The following is a 22,743-nucleotide window of genomic DNA, read 5'->3' as shown; positions in this document are numbered from 1 at the left end:
ATTTCAGGTTAGCTGGTTAATTTAAATGAGCAACCGCAGCGAAAAAGCAGAGAAGCAGGGCCTCGGCTGTTGTTTACAATATAAAACTAGGGGCTGTGTGCATTCATCAGGTAATAATCATAAACAGAATCCCTCTTGTGCCCAGTCGGTGCAGAGCACGCCTTCAGACAACCACAGACTGGTTATCTAACTGCATGAACTGAACATTGTCAAGCAAGGATTACGAATCATGAATAAGTGAGTGGTGATGATGAATATAGTGGACTGAATAGCAGCCTTTGTGAAGCAAACAAACCTCCTTGTTGAGCAGTGGACAACTGCCAGTGTGGAGGAAGGCTTTTCTGGGGGGCAAAAAGGCAACGCGGGCAAGCGGGCCTTTCTGAGCAGCAACGTTTTCACTTCAGTGACAGATTAGATGTAGTTCTGGCTACATTTGATCACAAAATAAACAATAAACTTGCTAAGAACTGACAACGTTGTTAGTTTCTGGCGAAGAGCTTGACGTGGAAGAAAAATATTCAGAGATGTTATTTGAGAAAACACATCGATTCGCTTCGTTTGGACACGTCACAAACATCACGGATACGAGTTCTTGGTGTGTAAAAGCTAGGGTTGCAACCGTTGGATACAGTGCTTTCGGTTCGGTACGCATATGTATCGAACAATACAACATTTTTTTATTAATTTTATCAACTTTTCTTCTGACGATGCTGTCTGTGTTGAGAGCTCAGTGGATCTGCGTTCGACTACTCCGCCTAGGCTGCACTGTCGAGCGCAGATCCACTGAGCGCAGCGCAAGCTAGCAAGACAGAAGCTAAGCTCGTTGCAACATGGCAAATTGAACCTCCTCCACCCTCATTCAGATCTGGCCTTTGGAACTATTTTGGTCTTCAGGTGAAGTATGACCCTGAAGGTAAGCGCGTCATGGACAAAAATAAAACATCATGTCGGATGTGCCACGCAATGCTCAATTACATTGTTGGGAACTAGCGCATTAGCGCAGTTAGCTTGTTGACACCGTCCAGCCCCACGCACGGGGCGATCCGCGGTAGCTCGTTAACGGAGATTTGCCGTGTTGTGGCGTTAACGTCATTTCAGATTAACGCTGACAGCACTAGTGGGAACACAACGAATATGACTGCACATTTACTCCGACATCATCCTAGTGCAAAGACAAGTGGAAGCAGACAAAAACAACAAGCAGCATGCTACAAACTTTACACGAGTCATTTAGACAGCCGTTAGCACGTGATTCTCCTTATGGGGACCTGATATGTTTAATATGCTGCTGAGAATATAGCCCAGAAGAAGCGTATAGTAGAGCTTTTATTTTGAAAGAGCCATTTCTCTGTAATAAACTCTCTTTTCCAAAGATGAGTGATTCCTCAATCAGATTTTTTTTATTACTTTGTTGTTTCAGCAACATTAAATTTAAAAACTGTACTTTTGAGTTAAAATATATATTTATAATTTTAATAAATGACAAATTAAAAAGGCATGAATATTTTTTTGTATCGAAAAAATATCGAACCGTGACACCAAAGAACCGAACCAAACCGTGAATTTTGTGTATCGTTGCACCTCTAGTAAAAGCCATCAGCTTATCTAAATGAGGTGCAAAGTGAAATCTGGACAAAGTCCTGCTGGTGATGGTTTCACGGAGAATCAACAACACGACCTTTTATTCAGAGATCGTGCAGAGTGTGGACGACTGAACAGCTGAGGCACGGAGAGAAAACAGACTCATGCATTTTTAAAAAGCTTTTAGTGCATTAGTGTCCAAAGTACACAAGCTCTGTTATCGTGAAAGGAACTGACTTTACTAAGCTTAGAGTTTAGCAGTCGTTTCAGTGGGACTGCGGTTGGACCGAGCTATTTGGGAAGGTTGATTGAATTGTTGTCAGATCCTCTGACGTTGTATTTGCAATGACTCAGAGGATCCAGCTCCTACCAGCATCCCGGGAGATCAGAAAACACGATTAATCATTTGATAATCAGATACTGTGGTGCAGTCAGAGATCCCAGTAAACACTGGGCAAACTGGGCGCTTTTATTCATGTCAGAAAGCATAAGGGGAGGATAATTAAATAATTTGGAGAAAAGGTACTACAGTCAGTCAGTGTGATGGAGCTCTGTCTGTACGATGGTACCATACTCTATTCCTGGACAGGAAAGCCGGAAAGGAGGCTCCGAGTCGGATCAATACCCCGGAGGAACCAGTGATTATTGGACATAACGACACCATTCCTCCCATGAGGATATCATTAATGACTTAGTCAGCTTTGATTTCTTCAGCTTTTTCAAAAGGAGGAAATGCAGCAAATCATCATAATTCATTTAGCCTGGCAGCGCGCGCAGAGAGAGAGAGATGTTGGGATGGTCGGTTACGCCGTGCACGCTACAAGAAGCTAACGCAGTTTAAACAGATGTAGCTGAACTCATGGAAATGGTCGGCGTGAGGCCTAATTCAAAGTCGCAGCATCTTTGAGCTGGCGAATCCTCTTCTGTTAGAAGGAGGCCACACAGTCGCACTCAAAGACCTTAAAGCAAACGTTAGGCGCTCAGCTGCTTTGCCTGAATAAACAGTGATCAGGAGAAACGTGGAAACGGGAGATCACCCTCTCTCACAGCCACATACGGGTGTTATAGCAGTGGCAATGCAGATCCTGTCCCTCAGCGCGCTTTTCCACATCGAACGAGCTGGAGTAAAAGCTACCAGGAAGACAAAGGGCGCGTAGCCGCAGAGGACACGCTGAGTTTGTGTCCTTTTATATATATATATCGTGATGATGTAGACTCAAGAGTAAAGATAAGCAAGGAGAAAGAAAAAAACGGAGGAGGAAGAAACCTCTGCTCCATCACAGCTGGAACTGTGTGTTCCTGTTCAGCTGTGGACTTTCACCACATTCAAGTTCACATTAAAGGCACCGGCCAAGATCTGACTCACGTTTTTCAGATAAGGAACAAAGGACGTAAACAAAGAACGAGGAATGAAAATGACCTCGTTACACACTCTTCAACCCCACAAGCCCATCAGGCTGTACAGACTCACGCTACACGGCCGAGCTTCATCACATCTCACAGAACATCGTTTCAAACACGGGTGGAGGTCAGAAACCTTTAAAGACTTCAAATATGTCAACTTGTATCGCAGGAAACAAACAGTAACACATAAATAAAGAATATTTCCATCCTGTTGAAGAATACAGCTGTGAGCGTATGGAGGCTTAAAAGACATATAATGGTTTCATTGCTGGTTGGAATCACCAGCCAGTTTGTTAGGTACATCTGTTCAAAGGCTCATATCATCAAATATCTAATGAGCGAGTCACGTTGCAGGAATTTGGGACATTCAGGGATGTAAACATGACCAAGACGGCCTGCCAACGTCCAACCTGGTGACTCCGCCACAATGGAGGAGAAAGACGAACTATCCAATGAGCAGCAGTTCTCTGCCAAGAACAAAAGTGGAGCATTTTAAGAGGACATTCAAAGAAAAGCCCAGAGCGACACTAATCTGTCATCTACAGCTCTGAGCTTTGTGCTCATATCAAAGTAAAAAACATTGTTTTTTACACTCACACATGCAGCTGCTTCAGTTTGGAACAACAAACCCTGATTCTGATCCTCATTTGCACTAAACTAGCTCCGTGTCTCCCTTACACGAAACCAAAACATATACATGCACATGGAGCCGCGTCAGACAACCAGGGTGACAAGCACCTCGAAGAAAAACCAGACAAGCAATCACAGGGAGCTGTAACATTTCTGACAGTGCGTCAGACAGACGCTGTCTGCATTCAGGCTGCTTCAGAGGGGTGAAGGACACGAGCGCGAGGACTGATTGCACCTCGCTACCCACAAAAAAATCAAACTTAGTGGCTGAAACAAAACGAGTCACAGGAGGGTATTTACTGAGGACCGTGAGTGATAAATAGGACAAGAACCAACGTTACTGTGCTTTAAAACTGTCTCCGTGCTAACACTGACACGGATATGTCCGGTTATGAGCTTCAGGAGAAAGAGCATCCCTCCCTGGTGAGTCGTACACGACGCTCTGACGAACCTTTAGTCTTTGTGGACACTGCGGAGCAGCTAATGTAGAGCAGTTTCCTACGACTGCGACAGGAAACAGCATTCTTCACCATGGTCACTGGATTTCTCCTGGCTTTGCTTAGCAACTGATGAAAAAAGAAGGGAATCAAATCCAGGCCTAGTCAGTGCAGTCACACAGGATAAAGGGTGCGCTGACCCAACTCCTCTCAGTCCTCGTATTTCTGTTTTTTCCTTTCAGGAACAAGCTATCAGCCTGCACAGGACCGTGCTTTGATCACAGAGTGGAGCCTAAACCCGCTGATAAGGTTTCTGCATTGTGTCACTGCTTCCACACAAACAGGCGGACGGGCAACACCAGCAGCTCTGCGCGCCTCACGCGCATTAAGCTCTGGAGTGTGCATTATCGTTTTCTGCGTGCAGGAACGATAATCTTCATGGCTATAAATGGAGGAGTGTAAACTTCCAGAGGCCATGAATGGAGTTTTTCGAAGTCGATTGGCTAGAAGCAAAGAGGCATTATGGAGGATATGATTAAGCCATTAAAAACTTGAGAATGTAGGGTAAGTGAATCACTGCTGGCAAGACAGACGGTTTATCGCAGCTCTGGGAAATTATCTGTAACTTCCTAAAACATATCATCCAATGTTGCTGGATACACACAAACACCTACGCAGCAGGAAGCCTGATAACACAAGTTTGTGTGTTCTGGAGCATCTCTGCAGTTTAGAAAAAGCAACCAACAAGCAGGTAACAAGAAGGTGGGGGCGGGGCCACATTGACCAAGGGCGGGGCTACACTGACCAAGGGCGGGGCCACACTGACCAAGGGCGGGGCCACACTGACCAAGGGCGGGGCCACACTGACCACGTTCATCACAGCAGATCGCTCTCGGTTTGTTTTAGATTTTCTTTAGTTCATGTTTCAGTTCATATTACTGACTTTAGCTCATGGGCTGGTCCCAGTATGACCTACAGGGGGCTGGGCCAGTAAAACCAGCACACATATTTAAAGGACACCTCCGAAAGCCTGCGTTAGAAAAAAGAAACAGAAACAATCTGTTTTCTCAGGTCCATCATAAACTCATCCTGTCACGAAGGTCCAATAATGATGCTGTTCCTTTCATGCAGTGCAGAATCAGAGCAAAGGCGGCTGCGTCATCAGGCCAGTGCACTAAAGAGTTATAGCAACTTATCTTTTAAGGTGCTTTTAAGTCGTTTTTCCGACTTTAGCTGTGAACGTGCGGCTATCAGGGAACGTTTTTGTGTTTCTGTGTGTGGAACAGTTTGAGTGTGGAGTTAAAACAATGTCCAAACATAAAGCACTTCAAAAAGAGGAACTCCACAGAAGAGGAAAAGTAAATGTCTCGGTTCAGTAAGTTGCTGCTTCGTTCTTATTCAGATTTTACAGTGAATGCTCCACAACTGGAGGTCATTGGCTTTAATGTGTGGAGTTATGAGTTGTTAAAATTAAATAATATGATAATAATTTGTATTTTAAGCAGTTTAATAGTCAGTGTTATTAGAAATATGTCTATTGCTGACAGATTATGGACGAGGATGGAATTAAATAAGTGTGCACTTCTTCCCAATGCTTTTGGATATGTAAACTGAGGATAGTTAGAGGGTATTTTGCTTTATCTTGTATAGTTTTTTTGCTAAATGACTTTCTGTATATTGTTTACATCAGGGGTGTCCAACTCCAGGCCTCGAGGGCCGGTGTGCTGCAGGGTTTAGACGAGTCCTTGATCTTTACCTAAATGACCTCCTCAAAGTGTCCTGAAGTTCTCCAGAGGCCTGGTGATGAACTAATCATCTGATTCAGGTGCGTTGACCCTAAAACCTGCAGGACACCGGCCCTCGAGGCCTGGAGTTGGACACCGCAGGTTTGCATGATCAGAATAAATTGAGAAAACAGATCTGTTCAGTGAACAGTCAGCATGGATAACTCGGTTCATCTCCTGATGCCAAATTTAAGACCTGTGCTCAGCTCAGCTCCTTTAACAATCTGGGGAAGCTCCCTTTGTTGGAACTCACAGGGATGCTTTGTAGTCTGACATTTTTCTGGCACACACAAAGATCCACTGTCCCCACAAACACACCACTGCTGTCACCATCGACAGAAAATCATTGCAGCATTAACTGCAGTGTTTAATATCATCTGGTCGGCAGCTTGACTTCACAATTTGAAGGCAAGCTGCTCGTCTAAAGAGCGGGCCGTTTCATTTTATAGTCGCCAAAGCGATCAGTCAGCTGTGCGTGTGACGTGTCGGGGAAAGGCTGATAAAGCTACAGCAGCAAGGTCACCCCACACAGAGGCATTTTTCCTTGACTGCTAATGCAGCTAATGTGCAGCTCAGCGCTTACACCAGAAGGCGAGGAGAGAGGGAGGAACAGGAAATACATCTCTGCGGAGCGTGCGATGAATATCGGGGGACACAGGCGAGGAGGCAGATGCAAGAGAGACATTAAGTTCAGAGTCATTAGGCACAACACATGTGTCATTATATCATACTGCACGACATTCATCAGCCCTTTCATTACGAAGCTGTGGGAGGGCACAAAAGCAGAGGCTCGTCTGCCGCTGCTGTGAAAAGCAGCTCTTCTTTTAGGAAGTTCAGTGGGATGCTTTCCCCTCACGCTGCTGTATTTAAAGCAGCCTGTGTGACACTCAACCTGACTAAATCTGTCTGAGGCAAAGCTGAGGCATTCAACTCGCTGAAGAGGCGAGAGAGCCGGAGATACAGAGAGAGCGGCGCTCTGGCAAAGAGTGCACGGGTGACTGCTTAATGTTGTTCTCATGAGGACGAGGTCAGACAAGTTTACAGGGATAGAAATGGGTTGCAGAAAGAAGCAGGGGTCCAAGGATGGTTTCGGACTATCACCTGTGAACTTATTGTCAAATTTATTTAGATTTTACATCAGAGAAAGGATCACACAGGTTTTCCTGTGATCACAAAGTTACATTTATTTTTATTCCCAAGTTTTGGGCTAATTTATGAAGAACATCCACATCTACAATCCACTAACTGGTGTTTTGGGTCAAAAGAAGCTTTTAACAGCACCGTGAAAAAAGTGAACCGTTATCAGTGCAGGAATAACCTCAGCACATACGTGTCCTTAATCCTAAACCACAAATTGCATGGCCTAATTTCCATGACAAATCTGATCAACACTGGCCTCAGAGGGAACACAAACTAATTGCTGAGGCGTTAACGTTGGGTGTCTAATTAATCCTTGAGACGCGGGCTTTTGAGTTTTGAGGCTACAAAGGAGGCTGGCTGTGAGGATCAAAGTCATTCCAGTCTGCTGCGGTGGGAGAGATTAGCAAAATACGGTGGAGGCACGGAGACAATCGAGCATCCGAGCCTTTCGGTTCCAGAGCACAACCAAGACCCCGGCTGCACGAAGAAGTCACCCTGCCCTTGTGCTTTGCTCGCTGACTGACACTGACACGTGCGAGGGCGTTATGTGATATCGTAGTAATCCCACTGAAGTCCCAGAGCCTCTTTTTCGTAACCCATGCAGGAGAACAGACACAGGAAGGAGTTACTGCTGCAGTAACTACTGACAGCGGGTTGTTGTTTTGATTTCGTAGTTTGTGACAGATGTGAGTGATTATGAGTTTCGTAAGCATGCATGTTGTTTATGCACCAAACTAAAGGAGAACGTTAGGACAAAAAATGTAGCTGGTTCCCTAAAAACACAGTGGCTACTGCAGGGGTGTCGAACTCCAGGCCTCGAGGGTTTAGATCTCACCCTGGGTCAGCACACCTGAATCACATGATTAGTTCATTACCAGGCCTCTGGAGAACTTCAAGACATGTTGAGGAGGTCATTTAAATCAGCTGCGATGGATCAAGGACACATCTAAAACCTGCAGGACAGTTGGACACCCCTGAGCTATTGGCCTCAAGGCTTTTCCCTTTGTGTATATAATTAACAAGTATTTATTATAAGTAAATGGGGCAGGTCACTCCAAAATCTTATAGTTATTTCAACTTTTATATAAAAATAGGAGAACAAAATTGCAAATCTGCAGAAAAATACATAAAACTCTGCAGCAGTGTCTCTTTTCAGAAATCCTGAACCAGTTACTCAAAGAAAATACACAAACCTTCACGTAGGAACGAGTTTCTCTCACCTAACAGCTGATGGAAGCTGGCAGCAAGCTGAAATTTAAGCTCAGCTTAGGGCAGCAGCATTAATGTTTACATCGTGTCACACTGCCATGAGCGCGAGCCCCTCCTCACGGTTGAAAGCACCCTTGCTTCTGCACAGCGGTACAGTTCACATTCTCGAAGATAGCTCCATCATATTTAAGGGAAAGCAGACATCTCTGATAACTCCAACACTGGGAGCTCACAGCAGAAACAGTGTGGATAAACAGCAGCACAGCTCAGAGGAAAAACCCTGGATTTCGTGGTGAACTACCCCTTTAAGAACTGCTTCATGGAAACGTCACTGCATCATTTCATCATCGCTGCTATCGGTGAAACAGTCTTGATTCACTGAACGACTGCAGGTGTAATAGTAGAGCCAGATGTGCTGAAAATCCTTTCCCACTATTTGCATCTCTACATGCGTGTTTCTGTAATGCTGGGCGAAACTATTACACAAAAGCATCTGTTTTCATGTAGATTCCCACACTGTAGATGGTTTTGAAGTTTAACCATCCATTTATGATCTTATGCTTATTTAATTGAGGCAATGCGAGCTCGCTGGACAGGTCACCAATCGCTCGCTCGCGTCCTGAGATTCACCAGGCTGAACCCACGCTGACAGAATGTGCAAACAAAACAGGACAAACCTGGATTCAAACCCAGCACCTCCTTACTGTGAGGCAACAGTGCTAACCACCTCACCACCTGCCACGCATGTTGATGTTTATTTCTACACATAATATTCTCGAGCACAGATGGGAACAATAAACATCTCACAGCCTAGTTCATGTCACAGAAACCTTTGGAAGCATTGGGCTATTATGTCTGCTGTTAAGTTACTGTCCCTGCACTGTGGGAAGCACGGGGACTTTCTATAAACTCATCTCTTCTTTCATTAAACTTAATAAACATATCGAGTCAAACAAAGCCAACATCTGAATAAAACTGGGATTCCTCTGATCTGACGATTAAAAACACAGTGTCAGACGTCTGATCAAGCATTCAATGCTTTCTGCACAGCTCTGCATACTTGACACTATTTAGATTTGTCCTACACATGTGTGTCTAGCCAGCTTTAAAGCCCTAGTTTCTTCTCTTTGCCCCGGCGCTGCCTCTAGCTAGTCGAGCCACCGTAAAGTTGAACTCATCTCCATTTCACTGGCCCTCCAACAGCCTGTAACCCATTCAAGGACCACTGAGTGCCACCCTCTCAACTGGATGACAGGTTGCTCTTCCATTCGGCAGCTGCCTGCTCAGGTTACCTCGACCAAGAGTGGAAAGAAGGTCTCATCTGCTGACAGCCCACTGCTCCACTGCATCACTCTGCAGCAGCACTCAGGAGGCACAGGCTGTCTCTGCACCCCGCATGCAGGAAAACAATCCTGCCTTGGCAGCTGAGGCTCCCTGTTCCAGCTAATATTGTGGTCTGATCCAAAAATAGCCTGACTTGTAAATCTTGCAAAGAGACAACTAAGATATGGGATGTTCAAATCCACTGTCAGAGGCACGGAGTATTAACATGAAGCAGGCTGGTTCTGATTATCCTTTGTAAAGAAGAAGGAGGGAAAAGTCGATTTTATGATGTACTTTTTTCTTGCAGACTCCAATACAAGAACAGCACCGGAGACCAAAATACAATGAAATGTGAGGAGGTGTGAACCGAGAAAAGGCAAACACTGCGAGCTCAAAGCAGATTAAACATGCACCTGTCCTCGAGTCTGTCCAATAGCATGGAAACTGACACTGAGGTGCACGACGCGGTGTGCAATAGTGCAGTCCACCTGCAATAGTTCGGAAATCCCGAGGAAAGTGATCTCGAAGGTAAACAACCTTAAACCAGAGGAGATGACTGACAAGAGAGAACCCCCTTCAATAAAAATAGGCTAACTATCAGCCAATCAAGGCCCGTGAGCTGCGTGTGAGGATAGTATGGACGACAACAGCTGCCCAGAGGGAACAAATGGGCTCATAACAGGAGGCAGGCTACTGGGCTAAACAGACAATAACCGACCAGAAGGTCATAACTCGGATGTGCCAAAGTGGCCATTTTTCCTGAACACCTATTATCACAGCAGTGAATTTTGGAAACAGCACGAAATGCCAGTCAGAGCCATCGTTTACAGGCCTGCTGCCTGACCAGGTGTTGATTTTGGGACGCCCTCGTGGAGACAAAAGAACCGTGCCACCGCGAGGTGCGCGACGGCAGTGCGCCTCTTGTCTCGTTTTCCAACAGCGTCGCCTTCACCTGTCCTTCCCCTCCGCCTCCTCTCACTCACCCAGCACGCCGGAGGAGGTCTGTGGCGGAGCCGAGCCTGGATCCGGCCTCTCTGCGTCTCCTTGCGGCGCTCGGTGTCGGTGCCGGGAACTCTCGGGGCCGTCCCCGGAGGTGGTCGCGCCACCGGCGGCCGCCCCGGCTGCAGCAGCGCCCGCCGCTGCCGTCCCCGTGTCGGGCATGCTCTCTATCAGCGAGGAGCGACTGAGGATAAAGGTATTCTCCGGGAAATCGTGCAGCGGTGTCGCATCTCAAGAGGAAGGCAAAGCATGGGTGTAGCGTGGGGGTCAGAGTGGGGGTTAAATGAGAATGAAAGTGAAGTGAAGGTTGTTGGCGCAGCGGCGGATCATCCTGGTGGTACTCTGGAGCAGGATGCGCGGTTAGATGGAGAGCGCTCCTCCAACCACTACAGGAGGAGGGACAAAGAGAGAGAGTGAGGGAGGGGTGGATGGAGGGGGCTGTGTGACACACATGCACCTTCACGGTCGCTGACTGATTGTTGTCTCAGATTACATTACCAAAATTGTTAAATGTAACAAACCCGCACTACGCACGCTGTAGGAATTAAAAAAATCTGTCTGTTAGGATCATTTTATGCATGCATGTAATAGCGGTTCCTCCATCTCTGAGAGAAGTGTATTTTTATCACCTCGCAGGCTGCAGATCGAGGCCAAAAATAGAATCCAAATGGCTACATTAAAGGAAAACTCATTCAAAATGCATGGTTTTCACAGTGATGACATTACTTCACAGGCAAGATGCCCAATCAGATGATCTGGTGCTCTTAATGTGCACGCCTTTGATAATCCTTTCATAGACTATCACTCTTCTTTGACTATGATGGGAAAACTGAAGAAGCTGTGCAAAAAATATCTTCATGGATTAAATTTTTAGTGACACTTGGGTGTGGCTACCGGTAATATCGCTTCTCAGTCAAACACTCTACAGTAAACACGGCGTGGGGCTGTGTAATGTTTGCTTTGCTGCTTAATAAGCTTGGTCATTCCATCACTGTATCGCTAAGGCCAGTTTACATGGTCACACTGTCTTGAAAAGAGAGCAAAGAGCAGTCCTCCACCCTAAAGAGACACACGGCCCTCAAAATAAATGTTGTTACAGCAGAGCGAGTCAGATGATCCTCTGCAGGTAAAATATGTGCTTTGTCTTAAATTGCTGTGTCTGCCCCTTTTCAACCTGTGGGGGAGTTGCTAAAGCATATGTTAGGAGTGCTTGTGTGTGCAAGGAAGGTGAACACAGCTATCGTTGTAGACAAAGATCATTTCATAACCTGGAATCATAATCGGGGCTGAGAGGTAACTGTCTCTGTTTGGACTGTATTCGGCAGCTGTGAGGTGGCAGCTGTCATGCTCTGTGCACACACTGAGCAGTCTATAAATTATTTAGATCCCAGGTTAAAGATTGCTCCCAGGCCTTGGGCCATGCCTCTTCACCGTGTACACAATCTATCATCTTGGTCGTCCCTCCTGGAGGCCGTGGTTCACTGTGCGGCTACAGAGGCAGGCTGGCAGCCCGCCCCCTCGTATGGCTCAGAAGCATCTCATCTGTGAGCACAAATTCTGCTTACTCACCACTCTCTGGGATGACAGCTGCAAGACGCTGCAGTGGGGCGCGCACACACACACACACTGATGCACACAGTCTCTGTTTATATTCTGTTACATGCACGCATTTATGTAGACTATGAAGAACCACAGATCAAAGCACTGTCAGTTTTAATAGACAGAACACAATCTAAACAAATACTGTAAAACTTATCATTTGAAATAAATTAAAAATAGTAGTGCTGTAAGAATAACCCTGTTTGCACTGCTGTTGATTCTCACACACTAAGGAATACCTTCCACCTTGTGCTGAAAAAAGCAAAACTTGACTGCTGATTTGTTTCCTGGTTAACATGTGCATTCTGCATAATGTGCCAGAGGTGTTTCCCCCAGTCTTTGATGATTTGGTAAGTAAATTGGCAGTAAAACAAACTGTGGTCTGTCCTGAACTGAATTTTACATCCTCCTTTTTCCATATACTAACCACAAAACAAAGGTGACAGACATGTTGGCACGTACATCGCACAAACAGTAGATCCTTTGATAGCAGGTGCATCACTGAGTTAATCATTTGAGTTCATGTAAACATAAGTTTAAAAAAAAACAGTAGTGATAAAAAGTGAAACGTTTATAGCCGCAATAAGAACGATATTAGCTACATACACAAAAAGTAAAACATTGGAATTTGCAGCAATGATCGATGTACACCAATGACAGTGTTAATGAACCTTTTTGTGGCCTAAATCACATAAAATCCCTTCATATTAGAGGAAGATTTGTAAATATCACAACACAATTTCAAGTTAAACAAGACAACAAGAGTTATTTTCATGCTTTATTTCATGCAAAGCTACTTTTGTGGGGGGACAAAAGATTACTGTCAAACAGATTCCTTCCACAAAATAACCAACATTTTATATTTTAATGTTTAAATGGATGTATTTGTTTAACGTGATATAAAACAACAAAAAAGGCTGAAAATCAGACCTTTGATCCCGGAACGATCATATTTGAAATAGTCACACGGACCGAATTTTCAGCGTACGATGGGCGTGGCTTAAGATAGATTGACAAGCGTCGAACAAACGGGAGTGCTTAATCTGCTGTCGTTGTGAGAAACGCTAACCAATCGAAATCAAGAGTGGGAGGAGCTACATAAATGTGACTGAAAGATGGGAAGGAAAAGTCACGAGTGAGATGAGTGTGTAAATTATACTTTAATATAACATAAGATAAGACGCAAAAGAGTGAATGTCCGGATTTGGCAGCTAACATTAGCTTCACAGACACTCCGACGTTAACTGAAAAGAAGCAAAGTGGAAATAATGTGTTGGGTGTCGGTCTGTAGGAGAAGCGGCAAATAAATGAAACGTTTGGTCTCCCATACTGATGCTGCCGCTGCGGCCCGTGTGTGGTGGGATATGGAGAGCTGCTGTGCACACAGTCAGGATGAGGTTTGTTCTGTTTCCCGGCCTCTATGTCAAATTCATGTCTTTATTTTTATGGCTGCATTCACAGAAGCAAAATAGTGCTATTAAAATATAGATTTCTTTGGGCACTTTTCATTATTTACCCACTCAAGTTTAATGCTTGTTGTTACACTAACTTAACTTGCATTGTTGTTTATTTAAGTGCTCATTTATAACTTTGATTTTGAGTTTAAATAATATAATAGAGATATAATAACTGAAAACAAGATGTAGAATATGTTATAGTATGAATCAGTCATTTTCTTATTTCCAGCCGTGGAGCTCCACCCTACAGGCTCCTCTCCTCTACCTGTGATGGAGCCCCAGCTGCACTGGCTGATGCTGACACCATCTTTGCGCTGTCGTCCGGGCACGGCAGGTGCGGGGTGGCAGTGGTACGTGTCAGCGGTCCCGCCTCAGCTACAGCCCTGAGGTGTATGGCTGGGTTCACGCAGCGTCTGCCCCCTCCACGCACCGCCCTGTTACGCAGCATCACAGACCCCCGCTCCACAGAAGTGCTGGACCGTGGGCTCGTCCTGTGGTTTCCAGGTCAGTTCCACTGGACCGTTCTAACATTTTGTTCTTCTCTGTTTTTGTCTGAGAATATGAGGATGTGGATATGTTTTTGTTTAGAAGCACATAAGTTACATCCATGTCCAAAGGTTTATCAGCATGTCCCAGATATGTAGACAGACTCGTACTTAATTATGAAAACAAGGAAGTATTCCCTCAGCCAGTGTTATTGTTTTACATATCAGCACACAATATAAAAACGATGTAGTGTTTGCCAGGCAATAAAAGTAGGTAAATACAACCTGAGATGAATAATGGCTTATGATGTATTACACAGTGTCGTTATTCCTCAGGCAGGGACCACACCTTAGTTCTGATTAAACAGTGCTTATTGAAACAGGATGATGGATGGAGCGAGCAAAGATCTTGATTGATGCTGCGGTTTGGGAAAGGCCTCAAAGAGGATCAGCAGTTTCTTCTAAGTCCTGGGTACCAACAAGAGGAGAGGGTGGGTGGGGTTGGGATGCTAAGCCAAAATATAGAAGCAGTGTGTGAAAAACTAACTACGCTCCATGATTCAGGAACTGGTAGAACCCCATTTAGCAGCAATAGCTTGAAGTATTGTTGTGGAGGATTATAGGCTCACTCTTCTTTTCAAATGTGCTTCAGTTCACTGATGTTTGTGGCTATTTATTAAGCCACAAGGCTGTAAAACAAGCCCAAACCTTCATCACTCCATCACTGTGCTGAAGTATTTGTGCTAAGATGCTGTTGGTCTCATCTGCCTAAAGCACATTGTCGCAGAAGGCTTGTGTTTGGCAGATGCAGCCATGCAAACCAAACATGCTAACTGAGTCTGAGACGTAGTTCTTTGTTTAGTTTTTTCCCCCATTTCTCTGAACACGACCTGAGCTTGGACTGACTTTGGTGGAAGGTCTACGCCTGAGAAGTGGAGCATCTGCCTCGAATGGTTTCCACTCGTGAAATAAGGTTTTTCACTGCATTGTTTGGAAATAGCGTGTAGAGGCTAAACGGTGGAAATAGAGCGGTGGCTGCTTTACCGGTGGGACACATTCTCTAAACAACATGACAGAGTTTGGTAAAACCACGTCATTTCTCACTAACCCACAACCATAGCTGCTGTGTTTGATCTAAAACCAGTAATAAATCTTTCCAGCATCTCACGTCCTGCCCGTTATTCACTTCAGTTCTCTTTACATATTTAAATAACTAAAGGATGCACAGAGTGTTGTTATTCCTTTGTTTGTTTCATCAGCTCCTCGTAGTTTCTCCGGAGAAGATAGCGTGGAGTTCCATATCCACGGAGGTCCCGCTGTCGTTACTGCTGTCTTACAGGCTCTTGGTAAGATGTGATTCTCAGTATAATGTTTTAAAAAACTTGATATAATTCAATGTGACAAGCAAACATATCCAGACTTGAGATGCAGCCGTCCCTTTGAAGAGCGTTTTGAAGTTTGAGTCTTTGTAGCTTCCTGAGCTCTAAGCCTCCGTAAGTACGATATCTGTTGGAGTCAGGCGGCCATCCATCACTGCGACTTAAAACAGAGAACTGACGCATGCATCGCCGCGTCTGAGATACTTTTAATATGCGCTGTGGCAAGCGTGACAGTCCTCCTGTGCTTGATGTTTTTACTGCAGTGCTCCTGTTGACCTCCCAGGGGGCAGCATTGTACAAAGCAGAGAGTTTATGTGCTGTAAGGTGTTTTTTTCTAAGCAGGGAGGAATATTTAATATTACATTACCTTTGTTTTCAAGGTTCATTCACATAAAATTGTTGCCTTCATTTGGAAACCAAAAACACCGAGCGTGTCGGTGAGATCAGTCGGGTGAAATGTCTGTAATCAGGAGACGGTGACCCACGTTTGGTTTTGCACTCACTATTGTCTCTCCTGATGAGATTTGCAAAGTGTCTGAGAAAACAATGAACCTACTTAACCTGTAGTTGTGCCTGTTTTTGCTCTCTGCGTGAGTCATTGACCTTATGTTTTGTCCTCAGTGTGTGCATTGTGTGCGCACACGTCTCAAACATTTCTTCATATTTGTGTTTACGTGTGTTTTTCAGGAAGCGTGCCTGGCTTGAGGCCGGCCGAAGCGGGGGAGTTCACGCGGAGAGCTTTTCAAGCAGGGAAACTCGGTTTAACGGAGGCGAGTGGAGAGGAATGTGTAAAACACATTGTTGTGCATCTAGAGTTATTATAGCGGCTGTTCGGGGATTTCATATGCATGAAATGTAAACAGGGACAACTTCTCCTTTTGCGTATTTTGCCCTTTGGCGATTTTATTTCATTGAGTTGTCTGATATTCCCACATTAATGCAACAACTGGGCCTCTGTAGATGTTTTTTTTAATATACAGCCTGAAGCATTAATAAAAGTCTGTTTGGATTTTCTGTGAAGCGTAAAAACCAATATATTAACCTCACACAGGACATTGGATATGAATAACACGTACGAACAATTTAATAACGTTTTTAACGGACTGTTTTGAGAGGAAAAGTAAAATAGCAGATGAACCAAACGCTCGCAGGACTTTCAGATAAGATGAGTTTTATTGGTGCTGAAAGGAATTTGGCATCAGTGTCTAAGCTGTGGCAGCGACATCCCTCTCTAAACAGCAGCAGGATGCACTTTCCTGTAGATAACACCTAATGGACATAATAAGGGAAAAACACTTGATGAAACAGCCCGCACCACTTCTGAAAACTGTTGTCAGTGAACACAATTCATTTTAAAATTGGTGTTGGAAAAGATGATGGGACACGTTAAAGTTTGCAGATATGTTTTTTGGAAATCGTGGGCGCCAAAATGGGTTCTGCACGTATCCCAGCAGCCAGACTCTGGGTGCTGAACAGGCCTGAAGACCCACATCTGCGTATTCAATGGGCTGCATTACATATATTTATATACGCCTCAGCCATAAAGGGCTGAGTGGGGGGGGGGTCAGACGAGTTCAGTGTCTTCGACCAAAAGGTCAAAGGTCAGAGGTCAAGTTTCCTGAAAATCCAGTGACTGCGATAACTTGAAAACAGGTCAATGTAGGATTGTGAAACTGTTGCTAGCACAGGGATGTCTGCTGGGAGGCTGAAGGGAAGCGCTGGGTGTTCCCAGTATTTTATACCCTAAAACTCCTGCAGTTTGTGAAAGATGTCGGCTTCATCAAAACCAAAAAATTATTAGTTATGTTGTGTTATGTTAAAAAATAATAACAATGACATTTCTAACTTTTAACATTTGATATGTTGTGTTTAAATACTCTTTGAATGATTTGGAAATTATTGAATTTTTCACTTTATTTTAAACTTTTTGGGAGAAACGTTTGTTATGACAGGAGACAGAAAGGATGTGTACACATTAAACATTCCAGTATAAGGATATATGTAACATATGGTGTGTGATTCATAGGTGGAGGGGCTTGGGGATCTGATCCACGCAGAGACAGAGGCCCAGAGGAGGCAGGCTCTTAGACAGATGTCAGGCGAACTGGGACGCCTGTATCAGGACTGGAGCGACAGACTGAAACGGGTACGTCCTCTGGTAGAAAAGCAGCTGGCTTGAAGAAGTATTTGCCCGTTTTCATGATGTTTTAGTTATTTCGGTGTCACACATACATATTTAATTCATTTACACCTGCCGGACCTGCTGAATCGAGAGAAAATGAAGTAGTATAAAAGATCTGAAAGAGAAACTGCTGAGAAACAAAGTCAGCTTGGAAAGAGTCGCAGAGCATCGTCTTTCAGTTGCGGGGAACAACCCAGGAGTGACCGGCCGACCAAAATTACTCACATCGACGACTCATCCAGGAGGAAGAACATCTAGAGAGCTGCGGGGCTCATGTGGGAAAATGAATTGAGGACCTATCCTGATGAGTCAAAAGCTGGACTTTTTGGAGTATTTGAGGTCATCCACGTCGCCCCAGCCGGTCACAGCAGATGGCTCCGCCCCTCCCTGAGCCTGGTTCTGCTGGAGGTTTCTTCCTGTTAAAAGGGAGTTTTTCCTTCCCACTGTCGCCAAAGTGCTTGCTCTGATGTTGTTGGGTTTTCCTCTGTGTGTATTATTGTAGGGTCTACCTTACAATATAAAGCACGTTGCGGCGCCTGTATAAATAAAGCTGAATTGCATTGAATTGAAAAACTGACGCGGCGATTCAGTCAAACCTGGTGGTGGTCGTGTGATGGTCTGGAGCTGAAACCATGAATTCTGCCGCCTACAAGAAAATCCTAAACTTGCTCCGGTCTTCAGCTGGACTGGACGCAGCAGCTTTGACACCCGGTCTCTCCTCCTCGCGTCTCTGCACAAACAGAAAGCATCTGTTTTAACTCATTCCGAGTTAGCTTGGCACCTGAAACGAGGGGAACTTCTGGAGTTTTCCCAGAAGAAACTCAGGAAAGAACCTGTCCGGACTGTGCTGTAGGTCGGGATTCACTTGCTTCGTACCAACACAATGCATTTTTTGTACCTCCAAGACTGCAGTGTTGATGCAGCAACCTATGGGAGTCTGAGGCTTCCTGTTTTCAAGTTGCTGCAGTCCGTGTGTTTCTGTTCAATGCTTGGATTCAAAGTGATAGTCTTTCCAGGGCACATGTACACAAAGTACTTTTAAAATATTAAAGTCAGTTCAGTTTGACCTCGCAGACATGGAATTAAAAGAAAATCATATGAATCCAATCAGCCAGCGTAACAGTTAAACAGAAGGTTTCTAAAGTCTTAATAACTTTTTTAAATGATTGAACTTTTCTCACAGATACGGATAAAATGCTCAGACAGGAGAGTCAGCAGCGGTCGAGTGAGTAACGGCAGCGTTTCCTCGGATCAGTGATGTGATTCACTTTCCAGAGAAAACTGTAATTTTTAGCATTCGTGGCATCAGACCTGTGTTAAGATTTTTATTTCCTGAGGAAAAGTGTGATATTAGTGAGCAGACAAAGCGGCACATCTGTCGCTTTAGAAAAGTGGTTAAAACCTGCTGCAGTGTTTACTGAACGTCTGAAGCATGGCTAACGTTTATCTGAAAATGACCACGGTCGAATAAAAGCATGATACAGTACGTGCAGCGGTATTGTTCTTCTTATCTGTGTGAAGTATCCTGTGTGTGTCATAAATCAGTAGGTGTAGCTCAGGTTGGGAGAAATGAACGCAAATTTAAATCCCAGGTTAGACCGTTTTTGCTCCGATACTGTAGCTCGGTGCCTCAGTTTGCTTTATTATTTCTAAAGATTTAAAAAGCAACGATGTTCATTTGTGGTTGAGTTGATGCATGCAGTCCAAAATGATAAAGAAGTCATTGTGAGTCGAGCCCAAAGTTAAAGGACGCTGACGTGTTGCCGTGCGTTTGTGTAATCCTGACCTGATTGTGGTTTTTGTTGGCGTTTTGTGGAGGCAGCTCACAGGAGAAGGTCGCTGACCGCGGATGAACACTTGAACTCGCTGGATGTGGGCCAAGCCCTTTTGTACTCTGACCTGTTTTGAAAAGCATAAAACGTTGGTCTTTCAATACTTTGGCACCAGACCTGACCAGCCGGTCCAGGTGTTCTCCCCTGAGAAAACCTTCTTAATTTGCTTGTTGGCAGCTGCTGAGCTCGGTTCCCAGAAGCTTTTAAAACACGGCTTTATTTTGGACGCGCATTTCTGAGAAGATTGCTAATAAAAAAGTATCCTATATGTTCATGTTGGTGGAGGTCAAACCTGCATTTGACACTAAACAATGCGGCTTTTTTAACCATAGGTTTCCCACATTTAGAAATTGATTCAACTGTGGGAATCTGATGCTTCCTGTTTTTCTGGAGCTATATCGCTATTGTGTTTATGTTCCACAGTGTCAGTGAAGATACTGATCTTGGTGGAAATGCTGAAGCTTTTCTCTATACAGAGCTGTTCCTGAGCTTAAATCTGGCAGTGAAGCAAACCTACAGAAAGACTCAGCAAAAGGGATTTATGTTCATATCTGCAGATAAGTGACGTGAATAACTGGACGGCTCAAAAGGAGAGAGCTTCTTCTTGCTTTTACCTTGAAACTGAACTTACATTGAGTGATATCAGTGACTTACAGGCTTGTTTCTGAATGACATCACTGCAGGCACAGCGACCTGCTGTTCACGAGTCTCCGGCTCTCTGTCGTGTATTTTTCTGGCCTGGTGTCACATTTCATGTAAATAAGCTTTGCAGTAAAAATAGAAAAAGTAGCTTCATTTTTGTAAGACTCCTCCAGAAATGTTATGCTTAAGTCGTTGAAGGAGCTGAGCTTTAGCTCCCTGATTTCACCCCTCCCCTCCCTGTGTCTTCACAGTGTTTGGCCCACGTCGAGGCCTTCATAGACTTCAGCGAGGATGAGCTCATTGAGGACGGGGTCTTGAACCGAGGTACCTGTGCACTTTGACCTTTACGAAACAGCAACAGGGCAGTCATGCTTTGGGGTTTAAAGGGGTTAAAGGGAGAGAGGAGTCCGACTGCTCTTCCTGTTATGAGCTCTAAGTGGCAATTTTTCCGAGGGTCATTTTCTTAGGATGTGTTGAGAGGACGGCCAGAAGGGCAGTTGAGGCATTTCAAAAACAAGCCTACTCCCAGGAAGAGTGCCGTCAGCGGCCCGACTGGGTTTCCTATCCTCTCAGCAGACCTGAGAGGGAGCGACCTCCCCTGTGAGTGTCGCCGGTCGTCTGGCACTGTCAGATTCTTTCATTAGTCTCAAATGTTTTGAGATTTGAGCACAAAGCCTGGGAACGGGTGTTTGTTTTGGTGGTGACTAATGTTGGCTCATGCCACAGAGCGGAAAATAATAATAGACTTAATAATAGACTTTCAAAAATAGGAAAGGTGGTATAAATACTTTGCTTTTCCACCTGCAAAGATTTATCTGACATCGTGTTCATTTTTACCTTCAAAGTGGCCAAAATTTGAGTGAAGTACTTTGTCCATCGAAGAGTTTTAAGGAAAAAGAGGACAGCAATGTATTTTATAATGCCTCTGTGTCTGTGCTGATCCCCTCATAGTGGACGTGTCAGTAAGTGATCTGCAAGCGGAGATTGAGCGACACCTGAAGGACGAGAGACGGGGCGAGCGGCTTCGCAGCGGGGTCCAGGTGGTGATCGCGGGAGCTACGAATGCAGGAAAAAGTAGCCTTCTTAACAAACTCTGTAAGAGAGCCGGAGTCGGACACACCCTCACATACAGCCAAAGGATCAAATTATAATGTACAAAGAATATTTTTAATATATATTTTGATGGCGAATCAGGGAAAAAGATATCTGTCATCTCAGAAGTCAGAGGAAGTCTGTGCTGCGTCCCATCAAGCACAAGAAACCTGGTTTTTCCTTCTCATCAGAAGTTTTTAGCATCTGTTTGAAAAGTGCAAAAGTTTCTGATGGATCGATCCGGCTCATCCAGTGCAGCATCAGGAACGACTTTAGAGTCAGAGACGAGCCGATCACGGCCCAGCGTCACTGTGACCACAGTGAACATGTTTGTGAATGAAAACGTGGACAGCTTGGTTACATTTTATATCCAGAAGTCAACGTTCAGCTTCACTGTGACATCAGCATGGTGATATATTTAAAACCATAATTCAGACTTGGGCTGGGTTTAAATATCGATTTCCTGATTCAAATCATTTTTAGTTTGAATGAAGCGATATCGATTCATTAAATGTATTTTACCAGAAACGCCGGAATCTCAGGTTAAAGCTCACAAAACAATTTAAAACAGCAAATGAGGGCAGCTACACGGATCCACACAAGGATGCAAACACGAGTGTGGACCGTTCACCCGACAGCACGGACACGCCGTCGGGGCTGAAAGTCGACGTCTCAGATTCTGAAGCTGCAGGTTTCGTCACTCTGACCAAAACTGACTGAAGCAGCAAAAGAAGATGAAAACTTCTCGTCATTATTCTCTCTGACTTTGGCTGTTTTGTTTTCACCACGATAAAAGTCTCACTTCCTGCACAGCTCTCTCTCTCAGTGTACTCGGAGACCAGTTTACCATCAAAATCTCTGCTTTCTGCATTATTCACTGATTATTACGCACAAGTCTGCTGTTGTGTTCAGAGCTGTCGGCCTCATTTCTGCTGTTCAATCCAGAGGAAATGTAAACTTTTTAAAATTCTGCCTCTGTAACTTTGCTTCACCTCAGCAGCATCAGGTAACGTTCACATGTTGATTCATGGTTTTCTTCAGTTTTTGATTTACTGCAGAATATTTTTAAGGTCATCTGCTATAAAAAGCCAGGCCTGTGTTTTATCCTCAGTCACACAAAGTTACAGCTCTGATGAAGTGTCAGCTTTGTTTTTATACATAGAAGTCGATGCTCAGCCCTGATTCAGAACCAAAGAGGAGATTGTGACCATGTTTCATATTTGGTTGGATAAAGAGTTGGTGACTTACCTTTGTGCCCAGTTCCTTCAGTTCAATCCTTCATATTCTTCACTAATGTGAAAGAATAATAATGAAAGGAGTCTGGATGGAAACATAAATGCACCTGAGAGCTTTCACACCTTTACGCTGCAGCTTAAGTCAAAGAGTTTGTTCTAGTTTTTGATCAGACAAAACTTTCACCTTTCGTCTAATCAAAAGGTGAAAGTTTTTAACTTCTGTTTTTCATCCCAGATTTTTGTATGAAAGACGGGAACCTTTATCTCTGTTTTACGCTTGTGCTGGTGCTTCAGGTGACAGTGGAGTCAATCTGTAGTAGGGCTGCCACAAAC

General features: G+C 44.5%; 2 protein-coding genes across 5 annotated transcripts in view; one reads left to right on the top strand and one right to left on the bottom strand.

The window, feature by feature from the left end:
* The window catches only part of ano8b (anoctamin 8b), a 37,268-nt gene extending 26,367 nt beyond the window's left edge, over positions 1 to 10,901 (bottom strand). For both annotated transcript variants that reach the window (XM_013910862.1, XM_005733164.2), the window contains exon 1: positions 10,492 to 10,901. In XM_013910862.1, the coding sequence (XP_013766316.1) occupies positions 10,492 to 10,669 (178 nt within the window). In that variant the 5' untranslated portion in view covers positions 10,670 to 10,901. The remainder of the gene's footprint in view (positions 1 to 10,491) is intronic.
* Positions 10,669 to 22,743, top strand: part of gtpbp3 (GTP binding protein 3, mitochondrial) — a 17,643-nt gene continuing 5,568 nt past the window's right edge. Inside the window, exons 1-8 of one of the 3 annotated variants that reach the window (XM_005733167.2) lie at positions 10,669 to 10,703; positions 13,398 to 13,503; positions 13,793 to 14,067; positions 15,308 to 15,394; positions 16,115 to 16,197; positions 17,454 to 17,573; positions 20,335 to 20,407; positions 21,035 to 21,178. In XM_005733167.2, coding sequence (XP_005733224.1) covers positions 13,439 to 13,503; positions 13,793 to 14,067; positions 15,308 to 15,394; positions 16,115 to 16,197; positions 17,454 to 17,573; positions 20,335 to 20,407; positions 21,035 to 21,178 — 847 coding nt within the window. In that variant the 5' untranslated portion in view covers positions 10,669 to 10,703; positions 13,398 to 13,438. Of the gene's footprint in view, positions 10,704 to 13,131; positions 13,504 to 13,792; positions 14,068 to 15,307; positions 15,395 to 16,114; positions 16,198 to 17,453; positions 17,574 to 20,334; positions 20,408 to 21,034; positions 21,179 to 22,743 lie in introns of those variants that run through there. The other 2 variants (XM_005733166.2, XM_005733165.2) reach the window with 2 other exon arrangements.

The sequence above is a fragment of the Pundamilia nyererei genome, unplaced genomic scaffold, assembly GCF_000239375.1.
Source record: "Pundamilia nyererei isolate P.nyererei 1_Seehausen unplaced genomic scaffold, PunNye1.0 scaffold00050, whole genome shotgun sequence".
In the NCBI taxonomy this organism is placed as follows: domain Eukaryota; kingdom Metazoa; phylum Chordata; class Actinopteri; order Cichliformes; family Cichlidae; genus Pundamilia; species Pundamilia nyererei.
The sequence above is the reverse complement of the archived record's forward strand: the minus strand, read 5'-3'. Positions and strand labels throughout refer to the sequence as shown.